The sequence below is a fragment of the Girardinichthys multiradiatus genome, chromosome 22 (assembly GCF_021462225.1).
Source record: "Girardinichthys multiradiatus isolate DD_20200921_A chromosome 22, DD_fGirMul_XY1, whole genome shotgun sequence".
NCBI lineage: Eukaryota > Metazoa > Chordata > Actinopteri > Cyprinodontiformes > Goodeidae > Girardinichthys > Girardinichthys multiradiatus.
In genome coordinates this window covers 7,000,578-7,022,352 of record NC_061814.1, presented here as the reverse complement: position 1 = coordinate 7,022,352, position 21,775 = coordinate 7,000,578, and the positions used below count along the sequence as shown (strand labels likewise).

The 21,775-nt window shown below is 40.6% G+C and overlaps 1 protein-coding gene across 2 annotated transcripts in view; it reads left to right on the top strand.

Annotated features, from left to right (window-relative positions):
* Positions 1-21,775, top strand: part of piezo1 (piezo-type mechanosensitive ion channel component 1) — a 123,747-nt gene continuing 101,972 nt past the window's right edge. For both annotated transcript variants that reach the window (XM_047351184.1, XM_047351185.1), the window contains exon 1: positions 1-1,340. In XM_047351184.1, the coding sequence (XP_047207140.1) occupies positions 1,277-1,340 (64 nt within the window). In that variant the 5' untranslated portion in view covers positions 1-1,276. The remainder of the gene's footprint in view (positions 1,341-21,775) is intronic.

The following is a 21,775-nucleotide window of genomic DNA, read 5'->3' as shown; positions in this document are numbered from 1 at the left end:
ATGAACATAAATCCTTTATTTTTGGTGTACTGGGATCAGTAGAGGTCATACAGTCCAGTTGTAGGGGAGGTATGATGCGTTTTTGTGTATGTTGGGTACAGCAGCTGGTCACCGAAAGAGCTCTGCAGTGCTGAGTCCTGAATGGGGTAGGAGAGATGTTCAGGGGGGCTGATAGCTACAGTTCTCCTGTCTCCCACTGCCTGGACTGGGTCAATGGAGTGTCCCAGGATAGCGCTTGCCTTTCTGATTAGCATATCTGGTCGTCTCCACTCAGCTGTTAAACATCTGCTCCAGCAGACCACACCACAGAAGACGGCTGATGTCACCAAAGTCAAAAAAGATCTTTAGAAGTCCCTCCTTAACTTCAAAAGGCCTTAAGGCTCCCCAACAGGTAGAGCAACAGGTAGAATCTGGTCAGTGTGTATCAGCCAGGACTGGGCCCAAATTGATGTCCAACATGTCAGACAGAACCACACAGGTTACATGAAAACGGATCAATGCTGGATATATTCACTCTTTTCATAAAATGAATGCTTTTGATAATAATTGTAATGTATTATTATTATTTTACGGTAATAATTATCTTTAATAATAGTAATATTATTTTCTTTAATATTGCTGTCCTCGCCATAACTGTACTTATGCGCTCACATAACGTCTGCACATAGGGGGCGCTAAAACACACATAATGTGACTTTTTAACGTCAGGTGTGGCAGACACAGTGTGGCATCAGGACAGATGTTTTAGCGCCAAACAATAAGCAGCAGATCAGATCACAGTGACACCCACCGCAGCAGCCCGTGGGCCCCCGCGGCTGTGCCTGAGTGGGCGCTGCTTCCACACGCTTGGTAAAACAGGGAGGTGACCAGCTGCAGCTCAGTGGAGAATAGCTCCTCTATGAACGCCCCTCAGACTCACTTATGTGAATCACATTTTCCACTTTGAGCAGAGTTACTTCAGCCTGGGCCTGTCCTAGAGGAGCCGCGCTCTCAAAGTTTTCTTCCTCCCTCAGAGCCGCAGAAAAACGAGCGGATGCGCTGCTGGCACATGGTTTGCGGCTGAAAACGCCCCGAAAAGACCCATACAGCCGAGGAACTGCACACTTTTGAATAACAAGCTGGACACATGTTGGAGTTTTTCTTCGTTTCTTGTTTGACAGGATGTTTGGATCGTGACTGACGAGCTGTCCCGTTTAATCAGTCAGTCTAAATGGAGCCAATTAGACGGTTTTTGTCCAACTCTGATCGCTGATTGTCTCGGTCAGCGCAGACAGACATGGATCTTCAGGTGATCGTCTGGCTGGTGTACTGCTTTCTGCTGCCAGCCGTCCTCCTAACAGGTAGGCACACGTCTTCTGTCGGCCTGGGCTGTTTAAGGACAACTGTAATGAATGCTGTGGGGAAGTTTCACCCGCGATGCAACTTTTCCCAACCGTTGCGCTGAAACTCGTGACAGGGTGGTAACTAACTGCAGCAGCAGCTGGAGAGTGAACTTTTCACACACTGGATCATTTTTCCAGCAGATCCAGCCAACATGAAGGCAAACGATAGCCTCCTCCTGATTTCAGTTCAGTAGTGCGAGGGAACCTGAGAGATTCACACATACCTCCTGTTTAAAATAGAAGCTCAGCGCTGTTTGTGTCGCTTTGCGCTCCTGTGGTGAGCCTGCGTTAATTAAAGGGAAGGGTGGAAACAGCTAACCTGTGGGAAGAAATGTATTCAATGAAGTGTCTTAGAAATTTTACTTAGATCAGTGAATGTTTTGCTTCCTAGGTGCGCACTGGACATTTATGCAAACACCTTATAGATGAGTTGAATTTATGCCTGCAGATAAGACACTGCCAGCAACAACCTGAAACTGCCTGACTCAGTTTAACCTGTTAAAATATGTAGGAACAAGCAGTAACCTGACATTCTTGTAGCTCATCATAAGTGCACAAAAACAACTTTCAGAGGCCCAAGGCATGGGCAAACAAAGCACTTTATGGTTGAAAAGTTATCAGTAGTCTAAGATAAAACTATGAAAGATAAGAGAAGGGTGTTTAGACATTTAGCAGTCGTTTTAAATGTAAATATGCAACAAGCATGAACACACAGGAACATGCTCAGCTCCTCTGGTTTACAAGAAGTCTGTCTTAACCAATTGACCCATCCCAGGTTCTGAATTATACTATGACTCACTGTTAAAGCGGGCTTTATTAAACAGACTGCTTATAATCTTCCATAAGTCTTTTAATCTTAATGTCTGACATCAACACATATTTCTGTAAATCATATTCAGCCCGCAGGTTATATGACATGAACCACACATTCTGATGACCCTCAACCTACAACAAGAACAAACCAACACAATGGATCACATTCATAACAACATCATCATCACAGAGAGGTAGATGTTACCACCAAACAGCATTTACAGCTGATCCGTTCTTCACCAAGAAAGCAATGCTCCAATGATTTTAAATATCAGCCATTTGTCTTAAGAACAACATGTGTCCTTAAATGAGTTTACCACTCTTTTTAGGTGCAACAGGCCTTTATTCAGCTACTGAATCAGACGTTATGAATCATATAATATTATAACATCTGTTAAAAGGAGTTGGGTAACAATATGTAGTGAAATGGTAACCTAAGAAATAGAAATGTTAGTTTTCACCCTCAGACTACATATTAGTAGGGAGGCTCAATTTTTGCTTAATTGGAACAGAACAGCAGGTTCAGAGTTGGTACGGTCCACTTGGAGGAGTCTAAAAGCCTTCTTCCACACTTACAGCAGGGAGAACAAGTATTTGACACACTGCCGGTTTTGCAGGTTTTCCCACTTGCAAAGCATGTAGAAGTCTTTAATTTTTATCATAGGTACTCTTCAACTGTTAGTGACAAAATCTAAAACAAAATTCCAGAAAATCACATTTTGTGATTTTTAAGTAATTAGCATTAGCATTTTATTGCATGACATAAGTATTTGATCACCTAACAACCAGTAAGAATCCTGGCTCTCGGGGCGCAGCACTGGTGGTGTAGGGGGTTAAGTGTGCGTTAGGGGTTAACCATATACAGAGGCCTTAGTCCTCAACGGGGCTGTCCCGGGTTCAAGTCTCGGACCTGGCAACATTTGCCACATGTCTTCCACTCTCTCTTCATTCCCATTTCCTGTCTATCTACTGTCAAATAATACTGGAAAAATAAATGCCACTAGTGTCGCAAAAAAAAAAATCTTAAAAAAGAAAAAAAGAATCCCAGCTGTCACAGGTCTGTTAATTCTTCTTTAAGAAGCTCTCCTGTTCTCCACTCATTACCTGTATTAACTGCACCTGTTTGAACTTATCTGTATAAAAGACACCTGTCCACACACTCAATCAACCAAACTCCAACCTCTCCACAATGGCCAAGACCAGAGAACTGTGTAAGGACATCAGGGATAAAATAGTAGACCTGCACAAGGCTGGGATGGGCTATAGGAAAATAGTGAGAAGGCAACAACTGTTGGCATAATTATAAGGAAATGGAAGAAGTTCAAGATGACGGTCAATCTCCCAGGGTCTGGTCATGAGGAAGGTGAGGGATCAGCCCAGAAGTACACAGCATGACCTAGTCAATGACATGAAGAGAGCTGGGACCACAGTCTCAAAGAAGACCATTAGTAACACACTATGCCCCCATGAATTAAAGTCCTGCAGCGGACTCAAGGTCCCCCAGCTCAGGCCAGCACATGTCCAGGAATGGGAGAAGGTCATGGGGTCTGATGAGACAAAAATAGAGCTTTTTGGTCTAAAACTCCATTCGCCGTGTTTGGATGAAGAAATCATCCCAAGAATAACAACAACCCCAAGAACACCATCCCTACCGTGAAGCAGGTGGAAAAGTCATTCTTAGGGGATGGTTTTCTGAAAAGGGGACAAGACAACTGCATAATAAGGGGAGGATGGATGGGGCCATGTATCGGGAGATCTTAGCCAACAACCTCCTTCCCTCAGTAAGGGCATTGAAGATGGGTCGTGGCTGGTTCTTCCACCATGACAACGACTTGAAGCACACCGCCAGGGCAACTAAGGAGTGGGTCCATAAGAAGCATCTCAAGGTCCTGGAGTGGCCTAGCCAGTCTCTAGACCTGAACCCAATCGAAAATCTTTGGAGGGAGCTGAAGGTTCTGTATTGCCCAGCGACAGCCCCAAAACCTGAAGGATCTGGAGATGGTCTGTATAAAAGAGTGGTACAAAAGCCCTGCTGTAGTTTGTCCAAACCTCATCAAGAACTATAGAAAACATCTGAAATCTGGAATTGCAAACAAAGGATTCTGTACCAGATATTAAGTTTTGTTTTTCTGATGTATCAGATACTTATATGATGACATAAAATGCTAATTAATTACTTAAGAAACACACAATGTGATTTTCTGGATTTTTGTTTTAGATTCCATCACTCACAGTTGAAGAGTACCTATGATAAAAATTAAAGACTTCTACATGCTTTGCAAGTGGGAAAGCCTGCAAAATCGATAGTGTATTAAATACTTCTCCCCACTTTATATAGATTTACTGCAATCCTCTTCCAATTGGTTAACTTTTTCTAACCAATAGTAATTAAATTCTGTTCCTTACCTGCCTTAGAGCATTTAACTTCAGAGGTTCAGAGGTCCTGGTCTCTATTGCCCCTTTTCTACTGGCTCGTTTTGGGTGGCACGGCTCCGCTCCACTTGGTTTTGCTGTACTCGGTATGGTACCTGTTGTGTTTCCACTGACCCACTGACAGCTGATGCTATAGCTGAAGCCCCGCCTTCAGCCGTCAGTGTAGAGCGCTGTGCTGCCATTAACTTTACTGTGTTACATTGTTACATTAAAGTAATCTGTGTGAAATCATAAAATATAAAAGCGTAAATAAACTAAATACCAATTAGAAAAATTTCCATTTCCTGCGAAAATGTAGTGTGAATGCTGAAAGCTGAATTTTTAGCTGAAAGCTGGCAGAAACAAGCTGAAATTGACTGCAAAAAATCTGCTGACATTTAATGAATTAAAAGAAATCAGAAATGCTAAACTCATGTTGAAAGCTGGCAGAAAGTGGCTAAGGCTGAAAGCAGAATGTCTGCTGAAATCTGATAAATTAGTAGAAATAGCAGAAACGGCAAAGAAAAACTGTCATCTGATCTGTTTAAACAGGAAGACTATTAGCTATAAAACAGCTTAAAAAGTTACCTCAAAACTACTTGTTGAAAGAGTTGTTGAAATGCAAGAACTGACAAAAACTTTAAAAAAGTAGGAAAGAGCTGCCATAGATGAGCTGAAAAAGCATAGACTGAAGCAAAAGTATAGCCTAAGAAGTTGAAGTCAGTGCTAAAATACATAAAAAATAGCAGAAATTTCAGAAAACATGAACTGACAACAAATACGGTGCAGAAACACAAAAACAAACAAGAAATTGACAAAAAAACGCAAAAGTGTACTCGTACTCGTCGTCTTCCGCTTTATCCGGGACCGGGTCACGGGGGCAGCAGACTCAGCAGAGGCGCCCAGAGGTCCCTCTCCAGCTTCTCCAGGGGGAGCCCAAGGCGTTTCCAAGCCAGCCGAGAGACATAGTCCCTCCAGCGTGTCCTGGGCCGTCCCCTGGGCCTCCTTCCGGTGGGACGTGCCTGGAACACCTCCCAAGGAAGGAACGCAAAAGTGTTCTTCAGCTAATTCAATTCAATTCAGATTTATTTATATAGCGCCAATTCACAACACATGTTGTCTCAAGGCACTTCACAACAGTCAGGTACATACATTCCAATTAATCGTAATCATTGAACAGTGCATTCAGATTCAGTTATTTATTCAAATCGGATAAAAAGTTTTTCTATCTAAGGAAACCCAGCAGATTGCATCCAGTCAGTGACTTGCAGCATTTCCTTCTCCTAGATGAGCATGTAGACAGTGGACAGTCACTGGCGTTGACTTTGCAGCAATCCCTCATACTGAGCATGCATGTAGCAACAGTGGAGAGGAAAAACTCCCTTTTAACAGGAAGAAACCTCCAGCAGAACCAGGCTCAGTGTGAGCAGCCATCTGCCACGACCGACTGGGGGTTTGAGAGAACAGAGCAGAGACACAAAGAGAACAAAGAAGCACTGATCCAGGAGTACTTTCTATGGGAAGGAAAAGTAAATGTTAATGGATGTAGCTCCTTTAGTCGTTTCACATAGAAAGAAAGAACAGAAACTCTGAGCCAGTTTAATTAGTTACAGTTAAGCTAAGTCAATCGCCATGTCTAGGAGAGAGAAAGGGCTAAACACTAAAAGACAGGGCTATGTGGATCATCGATAGAGGGTGAGCATTAAGTTGTTGCCAGCAGAAGCTTGGATGATGCCCCTCTCCAGAAAGGTGTCACAGGTAGACACAAAGCCAGGCCAGTTGTAGCTAAGGGAGAAGAGAGGAGAAAGAGAAGCTACAATGCTAACATTAGCATATTGGCTATCACTAGCATGAAGGCTGATATTAATTTAACCCATCTACCATGCAAAAAGCAATGTATAAGCTAAAATTAGCTAAATGCTAATGCTTACTACAGCGTATATTAAAAAGTCTATGAAATTGCCTTTTAAAATTATTCACTCTTCAGCATTCACACAATAATAATAATAATAAACTAGAACATTTTGGAAGAAATTTTGACGGGGCCTGCCTCATGCTTCTCGGACCAGAGCCAACAGTTGGGGGCTGAGGTACGGAACCAAAGCAACAGAACGGTGTGCATCATGATTGAGGGTCGAAGGTTAAGATGTCTATCTAGACCTGTTCTTGTTTCACCAGTAATCATGCATCCTTGCATTGCTTTGGCAGTCACCAATAAATAAAGAGTCCAGTTTAGAGATGTGTAGTAATGGTACCACAAGGCAATGGCATGGGAGTCAGGCCACTCACTGTTCTCCGTTCATTGCTATGGCAGGCCCCAACTAAGGAATGTTGAGACTTTTATTTTGTAAATATCAGTGAGTTTATTTTGAAAGGATAAAGTTGATCCATTTCCATCACAGACTCCCAACAATAGTGTTAAGACCAATGCTGCAATTATCGCTGTGTGAAATATGAAGACATTTATTTTGTAGGGTATGTCTAGGTGTTGTTTTGAAAGTCCAGTATAGTTGTCCTTTTAGGTCTGGTGTACTTCCACTAGATATAAAGAACCTGCTGGCTATTCTAAAATCATTGTGTATGCTATTATCAGCTTAAAAAATCAATACAAACTATGGAACACTGAGGCTTTTATTTTGTAAGTTTCAGTAAGCCTTATTTCAAAGGACCAGCATAGTCCCATTTACAACACTGGGTGAAATCCAACAGTAATGTAATGCCCAGTCCTGCATTGATATATAGTTTAAAATGTAAAGACCTTTGTTCTGTAGAGCATGTTTTGTCTTATTTTGAAAGTCCAGCAAGGTTGTCCTTTCAGGTCTGGGTTAGTTCAATTAGTTGTTCTAAAATTGTTGTCTATGCTATTATCAGCTTAAAAAATCATTAGTAACTATGGAAATTATTTTGAAAATTTCAGTAAGCCTTATTTTAAAGGGCTGACCTGGTCCTATTTCCTACACTGGATGAGTTCCAACATTATTGTGAAGCCCAGTGCTGCAATTTTCTATAGTTTAAAATGTTAAGGCTTTTATTTTGTAGAGCATGTTTTGTCTTATTTTGAAAATCTAGCAGGGTTGTCCTTTCAAGTCTGGGTTATTTCCATTGGTCATATAGAACCTGCTTGCTCGGCTGAAATAATTGTTTATGCTATTAGCTTTAAAAAAATCTTTTGTAAATGTGCAAGGTTGATGTTCAGTGTGAAAAAAAGGCTTTTATTTTATAGCGTATGTGTAGGTCTTATTTTGAAAATCTGTTGTGGTTGTCAGCTGTGACTGACTTATTGTGATCACTCATGGAAGCTTCTGGTCTGAGCTCAGCCTCAGAGCCACTCTCTGTCAGTGGTTACTTAAGTTCACTGGCAGCTGTTGCTATGGTAACTAATGAGCGCCAAACACCTGCTGTTTGTCACTCACGCAGCACCACACTTTGTGTCTCATCATGGCCTGGCTTTATAACATGGTGGCACATGCTCCCGAACTACTGCCCATAACTCGGAAACCGTAAGGGCTATCAACGTCATTCTTGGACCGTCCTTTTCAGAACGAACAGGGCGACGAGAATAATAACACCTTTTTCTTGAAAATATAATATTAAAGGCACAACACTAGGTGAAAGAAAAGGGAAAAATTGAGAAAAACATAAAAATGCCTGAACATGCTCTCGAACAACTTCTAATAACTTGGAAACTATAAGGGCTATCGATTTGATTCATGCAACGTATGAATTAGCAGGCCTTGCTAAACAATTGTGGAGCTTCTCAAGTTTCTACAAAAATCTGTCTGGGAGATGTGACCCTGTGAAACAGTGGATCATTTTGACCAATTTTAACCTTAGTGAAGGTGAATTTTTCACTCTCAAACAAACCTATGCCACGAGGAAACGATAAAAGGTATCCAAAAATTTTTTGGGTATCAGCAGGGATTGGTGAATAATCCTGGAGATTTTGGTGTGTCTACATAAATCCATGTAGGAGATATGACAGTGTAGAAAAGTGGATAATTTAGAAATATTTCAATTTTTAGCGATTTTGGGAAGGACAGATTTAGTACACCTAAACAAACCTTTTTTATGACAAAACGATAAAAGGTATCAAAAAACATCTTTCACTGTGAGCGCCAGCAAGGTCTGAAGATCAATCTGCACAAGGCTCATGTCTCTACCTCGAAAGGTTTACGAGAGGCAGCGATTCGAAAACGTGTGAGTTTAATCCTTTTTTGCTCAGATTGTTTCTGAAATTCCTATAGATTTCCTATGCAGGGTGTGTTGACTTTGCGTTGCTTTGGGGCTTGTTGCTGGAAAACTGTTAGTACCACGTCAATGAGGGTGACATTTTCTGAATCGCAAAAGAGTATCCTACGTTTTGATGTATAATTTGTATAAGTAGAGTGAAAATTGAGCAAGTGAGGAGAGTTTGTTTGTTCTTTCTCAGGTTGTTCAAAAACCTTGAGTGCACACTCTAGCGACTGACGAATTCCACCATTGGATTACATTATAAAACTGAAAATCTGAAAAAATTGTAATAAAGTTTGAATCAAAATTGTAGAAAAACTGTAAAAGATATCAAAAAGTTGAATTAAACAGTGAAAGCATTTTAAAAGTTGAATGGTGTTTCTAGCTGAAAGTATGCAGAAGTAGTTAAATGGCACAAACAGTGAAGTTTTAGCAGAATTTTAGCGGAATTTTTGTAGTTTTCCATTCATTTCAATGGGGCCAAAATTGGCAGAAAAAGCGTAATATTTTAAAAAGTATAAAAGGTATAAATACCAAGAGATATATAGCCGGAATGTCCTTAATGAGCAGAATATTTTAAAACTTGAATGGTAAAAAAAGCAAAAAGTATGCAGAAGTAATTAGCAATCAAAAAAGCAACTAGAAGAATAATAACTAGAAAAAATAGCATTTCCTGCGAAAATGCAGTGTGAATGCTGAAAGCTGAATTTTTTTAGCTGAAAGCTGGCAGAAACGAGCTGAAATTGGCTAAAGATAATATGCTGAAATTTAATGAATTAGAAGAAAACAGAAATGCTAAACTCATGTTGAAAGCTGGCAAAAAGTGGCTAAGGCTGAAAGCAGAATGTCAGCTGAAATTTGATAAATTAGTAGAAATAGCAGAAACGGCAAAGAAAAACTGTCATCTGATCTGTTTAAGCAGGAAGACTATTGGCTATAAAACAGCTTAAAAAGTTACCTCAAAACTACAGGTCCTTCTCAAAATATTAGCATATTGTGATAAAGTTCATTATTTTCCATAATGTCATGATGAAAATTTAACATTCATATATTTTAGATTCATTGCACACTAACTGAAATATTTCAGGTCTTTTATTGTCTTAATACGGATGATTTTGGCATACAGCTCATGAAAACCCAAAATTCCTATCTCACAAAATTAGCATATTTCATCCGACCAATAAAAGAAAAGTGTTTTTAATACAAAAAACGTCAACCTTCAAATAATCATGTACAGTTATGCACTCAATACGTGGTCGGGAATCCTTTTGCAGAAATGACTGCTTCAATACGGCGTGGCATGGAGGCAATCAGCCTGTGGCACTGCTGAGGTCTTATGGAGGCCCAGGATGCTTCGATAGCGGCCTTTAGCTCATCCAGAGTGTTGGGTCTTGAGTGTCTCAACGTTCTCTTCACAATATCCCACAGATTCTCTATGGGGTTCAGGTCAGGAGAGTTGGCAGGCCAATTGAGCACAGTGATACCATGGTCAGTAAACCATTTACCAGTGGTTTTGGCACTGTGAGCAGGTGCCAGGTCGTGCTGAAAAATGAAATCTTCATCTCCATAAAGCTTTTCAGCAGATGGAAGCATGAAGTGCTCCAAAATCTCCTGATAGCTAGCTGCATTGACCCTGCCCTTGATAAAACACAGTGGACCAACACCAGCAGCTGACACGGCACCCCAGACCATCACTGACTGTGGGTACTTGACACTGGACTTCAGGCATTTTGGCATTTCCTTCTCCCCAGTCTTCCTCCAGACTCTGGCACCTTGATTTCCGAATGACATGCAGAATTTGCTTTCATCCGAAAAAAGTACTTTGGACCACTGAGCAACAGTCCAGTGCTGCTTCTCTGTAGCCCAGGTCAGGCGCTTCTGCCGCTGTTTCTGGTTCAAAAGTGGCTTGACCTGGGGAATGCGGCACCTGTAGCCCATTTCCTGCACACGCCTGTGCATGGTGGCTCTGGATGTTTCTACTCCAGACTCAGTCCACTGCTTCCGCAGGTCCCCCAAGGTCTGGAATCGGCCCTTCTCCACAATCTTCCTCAGGGTCCGGTCACCTCTTCTCGTTGTGCAGCGTTTTCTGCCACACTTTTTCCTTCCCACAGACTTCCCACTGAGGTGCCTTGATACAGCACTCTGGGAACAGCCTATTTCTTTCTGTGTCTTACCCTCTTGCTTGAGGGTGTCAATAGTGGCCTTCTGGACAGCAGTCAGGTCGGCAGTCTTACCCATGATTGGGGTTTTGAGTGATGAACCAGGCTGGGAGTTTTAAAGGCATTATGACATTATGGAAAATAATGAACTTTATCACAATATGCTAATATTTTGAGAAGGACCTGTAGGGTGTGTTGACTTTGCGTTGCTTTGGGGCTTGTTGCTGGAAAACTGTTAGTACCACGTCAATGAGGGTGACATTTTCTGAATCGCGAAAGAGCATCCTACTAGAATAATAATAATAATAATAATAAAGAATAAAGAGAAACAGGAACACTATGAGTGTGAATGCCTACAGCATTCACACTAATAATATTTGTACTATTGTATATGCACGGATGTCATATATTTTTCATGAATAAAATGATCCACTGGGATAATTATCTGGGCACAGTCCAGCTAGAACTTGTAAAATAAGGCTCAGGGGTTCTGATGTGAGGGGGGTGTGGCAGGAGAAGCAGAGTGGAGAGACGCTGCTGTCTGGTGGTGAAGCTACAAAGTTTGCCTGAAGAAAGTATAATTTATGAGTAGGTTCTTTTCTCAGCCATGGCAATAACGAGGGAAATAACTTTAAAGCGTTAACTGCAGACTTTTGAAGTTAGTTTTATGTTGGATATTCGTGCTCCATGGATTCAGGGGGATCTTCCTCCCATTTGATCCAATGCAGGCAGTCTAATTATAGGCAGCTGCTCTCTGCGTGCTCCCTCCTCCTGTAGACGGTGGTTCGCTTAAGGATTGTCAATAAATTCCCAACCAAACATGTTGTTTCATGGTGGCATTGTTTTGTGTGTTTTGGGGGAAATGTTTGTGTGTCTAAACAGCTCATTTTATGTGTGATCAGCTGATTTATTAAATACAGCGCTCTGCCTGCATGTAATTCAGAAAGCTGACATTGTGTTCTTTTTCTTTTCTGTCAGCCTTCAGGCATGGTTTATGATTTGTAAATAGTAAAAATATGTTTCTATTTCACCCGCTCTGGTCAATGTGGTCCTTAATATTATTGTAGTTGCTCTTGAGTTTTATTATTTTTCCCTGCACTACTTCTTGGATAACCTTCTGATTTCTCCTGGTCCCATGGCCAACCAGTGAACCGCAGTCTGTTCACGTCACATGCAGTCCCTACTCATCCCCTGCTGGACCTGCTCAGGAGCAGGGACCAAAAAAGAAGATACCAGTAAGGAAAAAACTGTAGTGGAAATGCTCGCAAAGTGAGAGGAGCCAAATAGAGCCAGTGAAAAATTGGCAATACAGATACTTTTTCTATACATTTTTATTATTCAACATTATTATCACAGCATAATGAGGTCAGTTTTGGGTGCAATTTCTAAAATTTCTTTTCTTTAATATTTTTTGTGGCAGTAGTTATTTTTCTTGTTTTTTATGACAGTAGGCAGACAGGAAAGGAATGAAGAGAGGGGGAAGACATGCAACAAAGGTCACCTGGGCCGGTAATCAAACCCTTAATGGCTGCGTCAAGGACTAAAGCCCCTGAACATGGGTTTCACGTTTACCCCTGCGCCACAGCCGCGCCCCTTTTCTAGAATGTTTGTTTGATTTACAGATATTGTTTGTGTTGGTTATGAATTTTTTAATTATTGTTTGAGCTATTTAAGGAAACTCCTAAGGGAAAGCGTGCTCAGCCTAGACGTGGTGTAAATGTAACTCATAGCTACATCTAAATCTGGCTCGTGCCTAATTAAGATCAACCTCCAGCTTCAACATTGATTGCAGTTCTGTTGTTCACTGTGTTGATATTTAAAGTATTATGTAAAAATCAAAGTATTCAATAGGGGAAGACTTCTTTCTGAATGAAACATTTTATTGTGTAATAGGTTAATGTTTTAGAAGTCGCCTGACTGTTTTTACAGTGCTCACCTTTCTGCATAATCCTACATCACAGAAGGACAAAATATTATGGTTATGGTCGCATGAGCATGGATGATATTAAGAAGGGTATTTGGTGAGCTGTGGTGGTTTTTATTGTAGTTGGAAGGACCACAAATCAAATTCTGTTTAGGACCTCAAATAGCCTTGGACCGGCTCTCTTCAGAGGTACTGGTGGTGGCTTCTTGATACCTGATCCATGTGTTTCTGTGAACCAAATGGACAGCCAGCTTCCTCTGAATTATGAAATTACAGCGAGGAATGGCAACCAGCAGTGTTAAACTAACCCCAAACAGCTAAGAGCTGTCAGATTTAGAGTAGGTGGTGGCATCTTAGGGAAAGTAATTGATTTACAGGCAGTTGGTCACCAGATACACAGAAATTGCCTAGAACACCACCTTGCAAAAGTGTTCAAAGCCTTGAAGTTTTTCATGTTTAGTCACATTACACCTACAAAGCTTATCATTTTTACAAATAAAAAAATCTGAACGATGTGGTTTTTATTTGCATTCAGCTCCTCTGAATCAATCCTTTGTAATTTTTTGTAGAACCACCTTTGCCTGCAGTTCCAGCTGCAGGTCATTTGTTGTATGTCTCATTCAGCATTTAACCTTTTACAGATTGAACATTTCTGCCCATTCTTTGCAAAATAGCTCAAGGTCATCCAGGTTGGATGAACTAGGTTTCCCCACAGCATCATGCAGCCACCACCATATTTCACTGTGGGGATGGTGTGTTCAGAGTGATGTGCATTGATGTTTTTTTGTCACACAAAGCATAGACATATCAGCATGTTCCTGGCATCATGAGGTGGGGAGCCACAGGGTATGACTCCTGGTCACCTGTCAAAGTGAATCGTAGGGCTCTGACAACACGGTGCTACATCAGTGACATCTTGCATCTGCATGTCTCACCCTTTCTGGGACAGACCCAGTCTATCAAGATGATTCACATCCACATACAGCATTGTGTGGATATGCTAAAAGTTTAAAGGTGCTCCCATGCCCAATCTAGTTCCCAGATGTTTGTCCAACTAGAGGTGTGGGATTTAGCTTCAACATCAGCTCTGACTCAGTGCTAATCTATCAGATCTTAGGGCCTTGTTACAACAGCTGTTGATTGTCTTGCTACAGGGAAGAATACAATGCCATGACTCAGTTCTGCAGCCAAACATTGCTTGTATCCAGGCCTGAGGGGTGACCCACCCTGCTGACAGAGGAGCAGCATTGTGCCTGTAGTATCATCTCTATTATCCATTTCACAATTAAACACTCAGTTGTTTGGGAGTTTAACGGTTTCCTTAGTAAATGAGTATATCACTCTGTGTGGAAACGCACTGAAGATTGATAATTTGTCTGAAGTTGAATAAAACAGTTCAGAAATGCTACGTGTCTGTTTGTGAACAACTGCATCATTATTGTCATCCCTTCCTTTCACTGTTACGTTTACATTTTAACGGTAAAAAAGAAAATTGCAGCCCTACCTGTTCATTTACATTCTCACTAAACAGTAATGTTTCATGTGGTTTTAGAGAATTGGCACACCCAGGCTTAACATGGGAGAAGTTGTGGAAAATGTGGAGCCTTTCTTTTGCTTCCTGTGAATGTCACATACTGTGCAGTTATTCCCAGCACGAAGTCTCTTTTATCAGTGGCAACATGTTTTCTCAGTAGTTCATGGAATAAAATCCTCTCAGGATTAAAAGCATTCCAGCAAAATCCTCTATGCATGCCACTGACTAAAAGCCTAAAACAGTCAGCAGCATAAGAAAACCTCGGAATCCTGCTGAAACGTGATTAGTTAGTTATTTTCCCTGTTGCTGCTTCACCTTGTTGTGCTGAAGTGCTGGAGTTACATTTACTGAAGACTTGTGTTAAGCAGGTGACTAACCCTCTCTGATACAGGACACACACACACACACACACATTAGGAACATGCGGAGGTTGTTGTAGGTGCCACATATTTCCAGGCTGTGTTTGAACTGTTCATATTGTTCTACGAGTCAGAGGAAGCAAAGGTTCCAAGATGCTGTCATAAACACAGTCATCTGTCACTGCGGAGGACATTGTTTACATTTCCTGGAGAAAAGAATCCCATGTTCTCTGTCATAAAATCATGAATTCAGGAATTCAGGAATGGTCATATGGACCTAAAAGTGTATTGCCATATTTTGTGGTTATTACTGCAATAATCATGAAAGTGGTCATAACCCTGTTTATATGGCTCCCAAACTCCCAATTAAAATCAAAAAATCAAAAAACAACTGACCAATTATTGAATGAGCCACTTCAGGACACTTGTTACATTAAGTAGTGTGACTGTAACACTAAAAAGCTCACATTATGTGCATTAATGAGATTTTTAAAGAAACTGATACTCATTGCTATTCTTGTTGGACCAGCAGTGTTAAAATACTAAAAGTAACACTTTCCGCATTACTTCTAGTTTTGGGATTTGCAAACATCGTGTACCGTCAAAATTCTTATGATAATAAAAAAAATTCCCGATGACGTCAAACAGTATGGTAATTGCCCATCTCTATTTCCTACAAGACTGTAAGGAATTTTAAAGTGAAGCTCTCTAAAGTGGGACTGTATATTGTCTAAATTGTGTGCCATGACCATTTAGGTAACAGACCCATCCTTAATTTTAAATTTCCATATGCACATATGTACATAGAATGTGGACAAACACACACACACTCTTGTTTTGCTATATGTAGTGAGGACCACGCGTTGACTCCCATTGATTTTCAGTCATTTTCAACCCTTTCTATGCCCTAACCCTGACAATAACCCTAAACTTAACCATTACCAGTGCATGCCTAACCCTAACCTTAACCTAAAGTCAATTCACACCTTAGTCCTAAACCTAACCGTTAGCAAAATAGGTCCAAAAAATGTCCTCACTTTGGTACAAACGGTCCTCAATTTGATTTTGAAATTGGGAAAATGGTTCTCACTGTGATGCCAAGACAGGAACACACACACAGCTGGGAAAATGGTCAAGTGTTAACTACATTGTTCAAATACTTTAATGCAGAGAAATACAGGGTTATTTTCCTGCATAGCTCGCAGTGGTTAGCCTGGTCATTGAGTACAATATATAACAAATCTTACTGGTTTTCCAACGTGCAACTAAAACATGGTTTACTTGGGTGTGATATCAGTCTTAGATCTGGGTTCTGACTGCCCAGGCAAATGGAGCGCAGAATTGGTCTGCAGAAGTCCAGATAAGCTGGTTAACCTCACTGGTAATGAATAAGGCCTTCAGATCAAAGCTGTTTCAAATATGTGTGTTCTTCACTACAGCTAGTACAGTGAAGTTTCTTTATGGTAGGACTTATTCACAGTAAAAGTCATCTTAGAGCACCTAAAAAAAAAAAGAAATCGGACTTAAATCCAGTTACAGGCAGTTCATACAAAACCAATTTGTTTCTATACAATCCAGTTCAGATTTATTTCAATAAACACAATTACAGCTATTTTACTTCAGATCAGTATAGAGCAATCTAAATGTTGTAGTTTGTGTCACCTCCATGTTGGGGAGCTCATGTAATTGTCTGTAATTGTGCTGTTTTAGCTGTGTCTTACCAGCCTAATGATGAATGTGTGATTATCAGTCTCTGCTTAAATTTTCGGTTGTGCTGAATGACATCTGACTTTATAAATTCATGGTGGATTAGTAGTAGAAATGGACAAAGGACATATCTAGTTCTGCTGTGTAGAGCCATTGTTGTCTGTGCTGCACACATGCATGGCAACAGATCAGTTGCAATGTTTTCCCATCTTCCATCTTTTTTTAGCTCTCATTGCCAATCTTTACTGGACCACATATGGAAGACATATGAAGAGGCAAAACAGTTCTGGATGTGTCACTTTGTCAAGCTGACTCACACCCAGTTGTTCATCCTGTCCTTTATTGGACAGTTGCTCTGAGGAGAATAACTGGCTGTGGTGCTTACATATGAACTGTAATACAAGAGAAGCTTTTTACTCTGTTGGCGATGGCTTACTAAAGGTTTTGTGAATCAGCTTGTGTGAGGGGACTGGCTGTTGTAGATCTAATGGAAGGGACAGTCGTCTGACATGAATCCTGATCACTTTAACAGCAGAGGCCCTTTGCTCACTTGCCAATACTGGTAGCATGATTTCTATCTTGCACAGATTGGAAAAGCTCATGGAAAAACATCCTTAAGAGGCCAAGGAAAAGCTGCCTATTCAACAAAACTTGGCAGTTTCTGTCTTTTACTTTCCTGCATTCATTACTAAAGATAAGAGGGGGAGTTTTGGCGCCCTGGCCTTTGTTTTCTCCATGCCTTGACAGCTGCAGTGGCAGGAGAGTCTCTGGGGACTGTTGGTGCGGGGACGTCTTTGGGGCCTCTGGTGGGCAGAACCATTGTGAGGGTCAGTGTTGCAGCGTGAGTTCCTGAGTGGCTTGCAATGGTTCACTGGGATGTTCTGAGCCAGCTGTGGACTGCGGGGACTGAGCTGGGCCCTGCTGTGGGTTCTGCTCTCTTGACTTTTCCGTTTTCTGTTTCTAGATTGCACACCTATATCTCCCACTTTTCACTGTCTTTGAATATTGGTGCGTCCTTGTGCAGTCAGTGAATTATGACTGCTCCTTTGGCTTTGTTAATGGCGTCAGCTTTTTTGAATCAATATCTTGCCTGCTATCAGTTATTTTTTGTTTTATTATTTAGTTTGAAGCTTTTTTTATATCACTGACAGATTTCAGATATGTCTTCCACTAGTGCCTTACAATTGTGCCATCAATGGTGTGACAACATGTCATAACATGCTGATGCCAGGCAGTATCAAGAAAATCTCATCTCATGCATTGACTACATCTGATCTGTAGCTTTGCACTTCCATAGATAGGATCCAAGTCATGAACAAAAGTCTGTTTTGTGGTTGAGTGAAAAACTGTGGGTGTGTCTGATTGTATTCTTGTATATGCTGCCGAAAAAGGACTGTCAGAAGTTTTTAAACAACATATAGAGGTGATTTTTGAAAAGTGAGGACTGGTCCTTATGTTTTTCATGCTGTTTTCAGGGTTAGAGGTTAGGTTTAAGCCTAATTGAGTTTAGGTTACTAGGGTTAGGGTTACTAGTAATGGTTTGGGCCAGGGTTAGGCCATAGAAATGAATAGAAAATGAATGTAAGTCAATGCAAAGTCCTTGTAAAGATAGAAAGACATAGGTGTGTGTGTGTGTTTTAGGTTTAGTACAACTGCCAAAAGAAACAAATGTCTCATACCAACATTTTTACTTAGTTTTCTTTCTGCTCTCGGTGGAGGAGGACGCTTTTTCTCTGTTTCCCGCACCTCTAACATATCTGCCCTGCTTCAGCTCTGTGTCTTGTCTTCTTTTTGGAGCCTCTTTTTGCATATCTTCCAAATTCTGAGTTATGGATTTGGTCAGCTGGTCTCTCAAGGCAATTGATAAAATTTTCTTGACGAGAAGACAGGGTGGAGGAGAACCCTCTTGTCCGGACGGGATGTTTTTCTGTGGATACACGATGGACTCCTGGCAGAAGTGGAGGATTGTGTGTTTGTCGACAATGTCAGTTGAGGATGTCGAAGATGTGTATATAATTGGATGTTTGATATCAGGATTTCTGCCTTTTGGAGTCAGCGGTTACCTGGCATATCGAGAAATTCGGAGAATGTCAGCAGCTGTTCTGGCAATTGTGAGGCTGCCTGGCATATGTGATGGGATCTACAGAGCGATCAGCACTCAGACTGAGATGTTACGTGAACTGAATCGCAGACTGGATGCGATCCTTAGGATCGCAGGCAGGTTGCGGTTCCTTGACTCAGGGGTGAAATGGGATAAATCTTAGAGAAAGTTGTTTGCTCGGATCTGGCGAAAGACCAGGAATTTGGCTGTTTGGATTCGCCATTGAGAAGCAACAGCGATACTCTCAAGGCTGACGGAAAATCCAAATAATTGTTGTTTTTCTGAATTTGGCTCCCCTGCATGGCCTTGATGGCTGATTATCTTCCACTTCTCCTGGAAGTTATGTAAACATGACGCTCTGCTCCCTCTGCACCCTCCCTTCCCTGAGGACATCTGTGGACCTGCTCAGAATGGCCGGTTGATGAACATTCCAACATATCAAGGACAATGCCCTTTGTGACAGTGCTTCATTTACTTATTTCCACACACTTACTTGCACACACACACATGCTCAAGATAAGCATATGCATATGGTTGTACTGGAATTCTAATTTCCCCTCGGGGATCAATAAAGTATCTTTGAATTTGGATTGAAATAACCAAGAACATAAATGCACCCTTGTTACTTTGAATGTTCTAAGGCTGTGTACAGCAAGCAAGGCAGGGTTTGTCTAAAAGTTACTTGAAAAGAAAAAACGTTTTTAAACAATTTCTACCAGCTTGAATGTTTTATAGACCACACATTAAAACAAGAAGTGTAAGTCCACCACTGCAAGGTATATGTGTTGATATGGAATTGGAACAAAATCAAAAATGACTGTCATTACCAGACTTTCTAAAATATGTGTCAAGCAATTATCTTCTGTAAGAAGTTCACTTTTTAATCTGCCATCCCAGATTGGGTTATTGGTGACAGAAATGGTATATATAGCAAATTAAAACCATTTTTAGCCCTATTCCTTTTTTCTTTTCCTTTTTTTGCAACCATAGCGAGGAATAAGAAGATTTTATCATTGTCCTCCTTGTTCATTGGCAAAGTCCAGCATGACTTTGATAATGTACTTAGTTACCTAGCTCTTTTCAGTTTTTTCTATGATTTAATTCAGATTTTATTTTATTTAGTCTCAGATACCCCCATGCCCTCATCTCTGGTGTAAGAGAAAAATCATAATTACTGCAACATTTAAAAAAGGTTTACTTTTACTGAAGTACAAGGTATGTATTGTGCAGGCTCTATAAATACTTCGCTAGTTTAAAGAGATATCCTGACTGAGTGAGAAATACTAAGCTTGTGTGTGAGCTTGGACGGGTTTTACAGGAGGAAAGCAAAGAGCAACAAGCATGAGACCATGATCTGATCATTAGAGGCACAAATAGAGCTGATAAGAACTTATTTGGTTCATTAACCTATCATAGGTAAGTACAGTCATGGTGAAAAGAATAGACACCCTCTGTCAGGGTCTGGGTATTCAAATGTCACGTCTTTACCAGGGCCCCGTTGTACGATTTAATGGATCTTCCCTGGTTAATTAAAATAAAAATAAAAATTCCAAATGCATTTAATTCTAAAAAGAGGGTAGAAATCCACACAACACATTCCAGCATTCTGTTATCTAATAAACAAAGATGAAGTCAAAGAGGAAATGTTTGCTTAAAAAACAGCCACACCTCAAAAACCCTAAAATCTGTAAAGCCTTAAAATTAAAAGTGTGTGTTTTCTGTATACCATTACCATTAATAGCTTCCATTCTGTTTGTGTATTGCAAAAAGTGTTTTTCTAGAGGCACAAACAGATGATAATACAGGAGATTTTTTTTCATAGAAGGCCTGAATTGGCTGCTGAGAAACTGAATGTTTCTTTGGAAATTTAGAAATGTTGCATGAGTTGATCATTACGAACTCCTATCTGGGTGGGACCAAGTGCAGAAATACACATTTTAAGGATTTCATACGTACTCATCGTATATTGCTGAAGCAATAATAAAAAATATGTTACACTTTAAAACAGCTGGGTTACAAACACCCAATCCTGGGTCAAATATGAAGTGATTAAGGTGTGGCTTGATTTAACACCGCTGGGTTGGGTTATGAGTTGTGCATTCAGGGTTTGATTTTAAACCTAATAGAGTGAAAGTTACTTACATCTAATGTTAAGGCGACCAAGGAGGGAGTTGAAAAGAATAGGCCAAGTAATATTTTACTTCCAATTAATTTTTTACTTTATGTATTAAAAATGATAAAAAATACAACAAGCTCATAAACCCTGATGAAACTGACGAACTGAATGTTGACAATAAAATTTATTATTCGGTGTATGACACTGTGAAAAATATTTGTGACCAATCTTTGATCAAAGTGTGAATGTTGAACTAGCTTATGCTAAATACTTTGCAGGTGAAAGGCGAATGTGACTGTAGTCATTATTACAACCCCGTGACATTATTATACATCAGCATTTAAACATTGTACCTCATCAGTTTTATCTCATTAGGTGATAGAGGTTTTTCAAAGTGTGATCAGGTTTTCTGGTATGATGCACTCTTTGCTCAGCCTCTGTTGAAGCTGCTTGAGCCTGCTGGTTGTTCTTTTGGGCCATTACAGGCACATGTTCTACAGGCACACGTTGTTCAGTAACCTTTGGTTACATCACCCTGGTTGCTGGTGTGAATGCTAACGAAGAGGGAAACTAGTTTTCTACTAATTATACTTCCCAGGTTTCATCACCCACAGAGATTCCTTACTGCTGTTTGTTCTGTAAATACCTCGTATCATTTAACCCTGTCAGCAGAATCAGCAGGGGTACATTCTCTCCTCTTTAAATTTTATGTTTAAAGGATAATGTTGCATGTTCTTGCCAAAATGTTAAGATGCTGGAGCTGGAGAAGTAAGAACAACTGGAGAATTTAGAAGCTGGTCTGCAGCTTCTCCATATAAACCCAAGCATGGGTGTTAATTTTGTGTGAAGAATGTTGTTCTTCTCTCATTCTCTGTCTAATGCTACAGCCATTCGCTGCACACTTAGCATTTACAGTTAAATTCACACATTCCCTTTTTAGTCAAATAAAAGCATGAGGTGTTCCGCTGCAGTGCACGAGGTCTCCTGGGTGAAGGATTTCAAGGAGCTTATTGGAAACTTCGTTTATCAGCACTGACC